The 7,836-nt window shown below is 37.4% G+C and overlaps 1 protein-coding gene across 1 annotated transcript in view; it reads right to left on the bottom strand.

The window, feature by feature from the left end:
• Positions 1 to 7,584, bottom strand: part of LOC122073706 (vacuolar protein-sorting-associated protein 33 homolog) — a 24,237-nt gene extending 16,653 nt beyond the window's left edge. The window contains exons 1-8 of the mRNA XM_042638329.1: positions 7,357 to 7,584; positions 7,222 to 7,261; positions 7,039 to 7,119; positions 5,985 to 6,179; positions 5,394 to 5,504; positions 5,228 to 5,293; positions 4,573 to 4,680; positions 4,418 to 4,462 (exon numbers count right to left, since the gene is read on the bottom strand). Of these exons, the coding sequence (XP_042494263.1) occupies positions 4,418 to 4,462; positions 4,573 to 4,680; positions 5,228 to 5,293; positions 5,394 to 5,504; positions 5,985 to 6,179; positions 7,039 to 7,119; positions 7,222 to 7,261; positions 7,357 to 7,409 (699 nt within the window). The 5' untranslated portion in view covers positions 7,410 to 7,584. The remainder of the gene's footprint in view (positions 1 to 4,417; positions 4,463 to 4,572; positions 4,681 to 5,227; positions 5,294 to 5,393; positions 5,505 to 5,984; positions 6,180 to 7,038; positions 7,120 to 7,221; positions 7,262 to 7,356) is intronic.
• Between the last annotated feature and the right edge of the window lie 252 nt (positions 7,585 to 7,836).

Here is a 7,836-nt window from a genome sequence, read left to right as displayed (position 1 = left end):
CCCAAAAAAAAAAATGTATGGATGACAAAAGTAATTAGGCCAGACATTGTTTGGAAAGCCATTTTCTTTGATGCCAGTTCAAAGCTCTCTATGCTCCCCCATCGCCATGTAAGGGACTCCCCAAGGAACAAGCTCACTGTTGTTGCCAGGGGTTTGCACTCTTCCATTTTGCATCCTTCTTCCCCCCTCCCCCCCAAGGTTGCTTTGTATTGCTGTTTTAGCTTGTTTTTTCTTTCCTTTCCCCTAGGGGGCTGTGTATATTCTTTTCTTCTTCTTTGGTAATGAAATTTTTATTCATCCGAAAAAAAAAAAAGGTAATTAAGCCTAACAAAAAAGCAGTATCCCAAAAAATTCTCCATCACCTTTTGCATGTACTTCTTATACAAGGAGCTTGTCCTTGATACAGGAGATGCTTACTTTTTATCATGCCTTCCCAAGAAATCCATATTAGTTGTATATGTTCAAGGGACCTCAATCTAGTGCTACTCTAGGTTTTAGCTATTAGAAAACCTGAGGAAAGGACATCATAGTGGAGTTCCACTAATTTTCCCTTGTGAAGCCCAAGAATATTTGGGATCCCACCTCAGTCCCATTGGTTTGCAACCAGAAGAATATGCTAGTCGAGTGGGTCTCTCACTTTTCTTTTTTTTTTGGTCGAGGTGGGTGGGAAGGAGGGGAAAGAACTCGAACTGATTTGTTCATAATCCTACAGGTCAAAGTTACAGTGCTGCATAAGTAAAGATGCAGTAGTTAAAATATGACACATATCAAGGGTCGGAGTGTTGGACACCAAAAAGAGCAACCCAGTGCACGAGGCTCCCGCTACTATAGGGTCTGGGAGCAAGCGAGTCTACGGCTAAGCAAGCTAATAAACATGGATACATAGGAAATTTCAAACAGCTCCATTGCGGACCTCAGCACAAGGTAAGGTTGCTCCATTGCGACCCAATGATCGTGGGTTCGAGTCGGGAAACAGCCTCTTCGCGAAGTAGGGGTTAAGGCTATGTACATTATGACCCTCCCCAAACCCCGCAGTGGCAGAGACGTGTACTGGGTATGCCTTTTTTTACATAGGCAAATTCAAAAAAGTATTCATAGGTTAAGCAATGGAATATCTACTGAGTGTTACTGGGTATGCCCTTTTTTACATAGGCAAATTCAAAAAGTATTCATAGGTTAAGCAATGGAATATCTACTGAGTGTTTCATAATATACAAATGTATAGAAGCATAAAAAAATGTAAAAATACTGTCACCAAGAAACTTGTTATGGCAACAGGTAGAGGTCATAATTCATCACCTCATAATTTTCCCAGAGGAGTTCCAGATATCTTGGAAGAGTGGTTCAATTTCACACAGAACTGTAGAGATTTGGGAATTTGGGAATAAAAGCATGGCAGTCCTATATGAATTTCCCTCATTCAGCAAAAGTCTTAGACATGTTAAAATAAGCATGATTACACCTTAAAATCCAAAAGACTGACCAATTTATAATTCTTACACCATGTTTTGTTTCCAATAGTGCCATATGGATTTCCATACCTAGTAAAAGTTGGAATCCTACTACTTTGTAGTTGCCATAGTACCGGTACTTCCTCTATTCATAGTCCTGAATAAAGTTGTCACGGCGCCAAGGCAAACCAAGGCCGTGGAGTGTTGTCTAAGCGCTTAGGCGAGAAGGTGCCCCGCCTTAAGGCGAACAAGGCAAACAAGTGTTGTTTTTTTATTTGTCCTATTTTCTAACATTATTTAATAAGTTATATATACCTTATATCATAAAAAAAAATCAAGATTAAGCCACATCAAGTCATTTAAAATCAACATTTAGCCACATCAAATCATAAAAAATTAACATTAAGTCATATTAAGTTATAAAAAATCAACATTTAGAGAAATGCTCTTATTCTATAATAAGTTTGACTGGTCAAATGATTTTATTTTTACATGAGATTTTTTGTATTAGTTATATCATAAAACCAGCTTTCTAACAAGTCTAAAATTACTTAAATCTGAGTTGCAATGACAAAGTTATGCTCCGGTCAAACTTATTTTTAAGTGCGCGAATACTGTTAAAATCGCCTGAATGAAAATAATTTATGAATATCAAAACAAAATATTATTTTAACGGACTTTTGGTTTTTAGCAATGCTTTAACATGATAGAATTTATAAAATTTTCATAATTAAGAAAAACGCCAACATTTAAAAGTTGAAAATCGCCCCTATAACCAAAATCTAGTTTTTGTTCTTGGGCTGGGGGTTTGACTTTTTATCCTTTTAGAATTTGATTTTTAAACTATTTTTATTGGATTCAAATAGGGGATATTTGCTTATTTATGAATAATATCTTAAGTAAATGAACATTTACTTAAATGATATTTGGCATAAATAAGTACCAAAACACAAGGCGACATACAGTGCAACAAGGCGATTGTCACTTAAGCCCCAGGCAAACCGCCTGGACGCCTAGTCGCTACTTAGGCGGCACCTTGACAACTATGGTCATGAAACTGGAAAATGTCTGTATATTCATAACAAAGTCTATTAGGACTCATGTTTTCCTCCCCGATGTCAATCAATAGTTATGACAATGCAGCTACTATCCACTATCTACAACCCAATCCATATAACCCTGATGCATGTTCCTTCCTGGATACCTGTCATATGTTGAATTCATATTACATGGTTTTCAAGTGGGCATCTTCTTGTTCCCATAGTCATGGTTCAAGAACTCGCCGAGATCTCGCCGAAATCTTGGAGAGATCTCAGCTGAGATCTCGTTTTTTTTGAAAAGGCAAGTTGTTCACACAGGTGAGGTACAAAAACTACAATATCTCAAGTGAGATTTTGAGATCTCGGTCCAATAACTCGTCTCGACCCATTTCGGTTCATCTCGGTCCATTTTTTGGCCAAACTATACTATTAAAGCATGTTTTGACTCGACCTGGCGAGATTTCTCGCTGGTTTCGCCTCTTTTTTCCTCTAGCTCCCATTTTTTAGAGAAAATCAACAAAAAAACTGTGGGACATCTATTCTTTGGTTGGGGTCTTCACTCTAAGTTGCATTAAAGCCAAGATATCCAAGATTGGTGGTGGCTTTTCCCCTCAAGAACACTCTAAGATAAAAATAGGGAAGGTGTCAAAATGGTGATTCTAGAAGGTAGATTGATGAATATATCATACGAGATGAAGTGTTCGAAGACTCGCCGCATACTTACATAGGGTACATTGTCAAAGTACCATTTTGAGTTTTTTTTTTTTTTGCAAATATTATATTTCCATTGTATTTAGAATGGTTAAAATAGGGTAAATACACAGTTTTAGGGCCTACAAAGGCCATATGCCCACAGAGATCTACCAAACAGCGAGTCGACCGCCAGAAAAATAAAAGGTTTCGGCGAGATCTCGTTTTTCTGGGATAGCGAGATGGCTGGCGAGATCGAGTTTTAAAACCTTGCCCATAGTTAATGGTGGAGGCCATAATACTGTTACTTCAAATATTCAGTGACCTGGATAAAGGTCATCACCGTGAAACATGGCCATTTGTGGACAATCATACTATTAGGACTAATCCTACCGGATGTTAACCAGTACATCCATCAATGGATAGAGTCCAAACAACATCACCATCACTGATGAACCCAATAGCTATAAATATGAAGCTAATATCTACTATCCACAACCCATTCCATATAACCACGAAGTCCATTTTTCCTGTATATCTACCCCCATGTTGAAGGTACATATCCCATATAAATTATTGATATCATCCCCATGTATGTCAAAAATATGGTAGATGTCCCACTAAAAAGCAAGAGCCACACACTTCATTACAGAAAATAAGACTAAGGCTATTGGTGTATGCCACGACACTGGTCAACCTTTAACAGTAAAATTTTCATGATGATAATAAAAAATTCCTAGACTATGGTCTAATGGTCTAATCAAGTGAATGATACACTTGTGCCTTGATGAAAGTGGACAAATAAAAAAAAAGGCACCTAAAAGATTTCAAAATTGGTGTATAAAACATTTCAAGAAACTCTTTTATAGATAGGTTTAGATTGCTAAAACGCAAAAGAATACTAAATTATGAAATTCTTGGGGCCAAAAAGCATTTGAGAAGTATTTTACTAATTGATATGATATCTTGAATATTAATTCAATATCTCAACCTCTGAAACCAAGACCAAACTTTTCATTATTTCAGGTTGTTAATCCCAAAGTTCTTACTCAGTAAAAGACACTCATTTTGGGCGAGGGTAGGAACATGAAATTGAATTCGGCAATTGCCAATAGACGATTATTAACCAGAATAAAAGTGGAGATGAAGCAGCATATCCATGAACTTGCATACATGAGTCGGCCAACGTATTTAGCTTTCAACCTCAGCACTGAGATGCCAAGAAAAAACAATTACCTCTCTATCCAACAGAATTAGTGTATTTATCTCCGAAGCCCCAATCTGAAGTGACAGGCCAATTATTAGTAAACGACTGAAATGCATATGGACCCATCAATGGACATGAACAGAAAAACAAATTTAACACCCAAGCAATATGTATAAATAATTACATCTGATGAGTTAACTGGCTCTTCTCCTTGCATGCGGCTCAGAAGATCAGCAACCCTTGCCGATGCTCTTCCTTTGGCCCTCACATTTTGTATTAACCCAAATGAAAACTGCAACATATAAACCAAAATAAAAATGAAGGAATAAGAAGCTATAAATCACAGAAAAAAGACAACCAAGCCATCACTGTCGCATAAATAAAGGATCCTGTGATGTTTTCATAAAATCAAGATGTGTGTAAAACTAAATATGTTAACCACCACCATAATGACAGAAACCATAACTTGATACTTCCAAGATCACGCGAAATTTCAAATTTTATATACAATCCATCATAGCTACTCCTACTAGGTCCATGAAGGAACTTGCAACCCAGAAACCTGCTAACTGCTTCAGCTTCATAGATTAAAAATAATTTCATAGATTAAAAATAATTTCAACATGTAGAATCTTAAGTTGACAATGTGTAACAAAAGATAAAACTTTAATTTAAACATTTTGTTAAAATATTTATTTCAATCAACATGTTCTTTTACTAATCTTTTTATTACGTGGACTCTTTAGACTCAGCCTTCAGCCTTCAGCGTTCATTCTTTACAAAGCTAGAGCAAACCATCTAAAAACAAAGGAATACCTCACATAACATGCAGTACCAACCTCGAGTTTATGAATAGCTTTTGCAATATGCCAAAGGGCGCTTGTATCACCATCAACCTGGAATTCCTATTAAGTACAAAGCACCAAGGCCAGATTTTAGAAGCTCTGAAGGAGAGGGAAGGAGGGAGGAAAACACAATACCTTAAGTGGTCAAACATCAGCATACTTTATAAGCCAAGTCAAGTTCAAATGACAACACATCCTCTTCCAATGGAAGTAAAAAAAGAGGGTAATCAGCTATAGTCAACAAGTGATGAACATTTTCCTCCTCTAATATCTGCAAATCAGTTCCAGATCAGTAAGATTAAAAAGAATTTCTTAGGAGATAACCATTAAACTTCATTCCTTCAACTAATTGACTAGCACTCTGAAAAGTGTCTTCAAGCACAAGAACCTACATTTACACAATTTTGAAATTTATTGTAAACAACCAACAGACAACTTCTCATTTTTTGGAAGATTAAGCTTGGACAATAAAATCAATATTGGAAAACATATTTGGTTATACCCAATTCTGAAACCTAAACAGCCCCCAAACATTTTGCTTGATAGCTCCAACCCCTCATATAGTGAACTAAAAATATGTTCGAGGATATGAAATACCATATCTTCACCAATATACTACATAAGTTTCCCGATGCTGGCACCTTGGAAATTTCCAGCAATTATTAATCTAGCTCAAATATCATACAGGTGTAGCTAAAATGTAAAATGTAAAGTAAAAATATCACATAATCAAGTCCCAAAAGCAGCTCACCTTCTCACAAGCAACCGCCCGACGGGGAACAAAATAAACAGAGTACTCCCTCTGAAGTCCTTTGGAAATATCATGTTGAATGTTTGAAGAGATGAGTTTCATAAAACTTGGCTGAGAGCGAATAACGTAGATTATTCTAGTGCATTCTGTTTGAACTGGTTCTGTAGATAGATGTCGTAGTTCTACTCCATGTTCCTGCTCAATATGCAAGCAAATCAAAAGGGCAGAAGTACACTTGAACTTGAGGTTCCTATTGAAAGAAGGTCAACTGGACCAAGAACATGTGCTGAGTTTTAGAGCTTAACACTGGATGAATCTGGTCTCATCGGTAAATGAATTCAGAGGTTCATTAGATAACCTTAAAGCTACCTGGGAGAGCCATCATACCCAAATGTGGGTTTACAGCCAAAGTATAGGAATTGAATTCCGTTTAAAAAAAGTTCAGCCCAATATACTAAAAATGCTCCAAGCATTTCTTAAGACTTTTAAAGCACTTTCAAGCTGTGATGACCTGATGGGAGATAGGTCACAACTTCAGGTGACAATCCTCTCTGCCTCAGCAAAGTCGGCTCCCTCCCTTCACCTACTGATGGTCCTTGGATTTTGCCGCTAAAATTCATTCGGGGTAATTATGTTGATTCCAAGGTGGCATTATCTTTTTGGGGAGGGTGTGAATATCATACCAATTGACCTCCTACGGCGAGATATATTTCCTATGTTCCCACATTCGGGCTTGGCAGATAGAACCCAGTAATAGTCTACCCTAACAAAATCTACTTTCTACCTGTATGGTATTCCTCTTTGAATCTCACCCAGTGCTAGTTTGAGTAACCTGTACAAAAGATTACACCTCATCCTTCTTGTGCGAAGTACGTGTATCCATTTTTTTGGTGGATATATATAGAGCTATGATCGTGTGCTTTAGGTTTTTCGTTTTTTTTTTTTTTTTTTTGGGGGGGGGGGGTGTGGGGTGGTGGGGTGGTGGCGTAGGGAGCCATTCAGCGACTAGAGCGAAGCGAAAACTCAAACACAAAGAGACAGAAAAGAAACGTGCCTTTAGAACCGATGCAGGGACGAGCAATGAAAGTGATCCGCCAAGGTTCGGATCCAAAACTAAACACTTCTTCCCTCGAAACTACAGAAGCGAAAACATTAAATTTCAGACTCCCAAAGTAGAAAATTACTTCATTCGAAATCTCAAACATAACAAAGAAATTCGGGGTAATATGAAACTCACATTCTTGAGGATGTTAAGGAGATCTTTCTGGGACTGCTCTCTGGTTTGTTAGAAGATCGACGGAAATTTTTCAAGGTCAATGTTAGTGCAGATCGTAATCAATAATTTAAGTTCAAAAAGTGAAATCAATCGTACCTGAGAGATGTGAAATTCAAAGGAGCATTATCTAAATTTGGAATTTGAGCCATTGAACAACAAATAATAGCCGATTAGCAATGGAGAATTTCTCTCTCCCTCTCCCCGAGCAGGAAGTCGAGACGGCCACTCGACGATTAAGATCTAGGAAACATGGTTTCCATATTGGAGTTCCTCAACGGTCGAATGGGCTGGACTTCTTAGGGGTTACCTTTTCTTTTTTTTTTTTTTTTTTTTTTTTTTAATAAAGGCGGTTATTTTTTTATTTTTTTTAAGATATAATAATGGCGATTACGCGACCACATAATATCTTCTTTCTGTTTTTTTTTTATAAGAAGACTTCATTATTTTCTGGGGAACAACGTTCCAATACAATCAGCAAACAAAAGAGACGATAATGCAGGGGGAGGGGAAGCAAAAAACGACGGGAGGGGATTGTACAGAAGCAGCCCATGTAGCCAAATAGTCGGCCACAGCATT

This window comes from Macadamia integrifolia, chromosome 3 (assembly GCF_013358625.1).
Source record: "Macadamia integrifolia cultivar HAES 741 chromosome 3, SCU_Mint_v3, whole genome shotgun sequence".
Taxonomy (NCBI): domain Eukaryota; kingdom Viridiplantae; phylum Streptophyta; class Magnoliopsida; order Proteales; family Proteaceae; genus Macadamia; species Macadamia integrifolia.
Note: the sequence above shows the minus strand (reverse complement) of the source record. Positions and strands in the feature narration are given on the sequence as shown.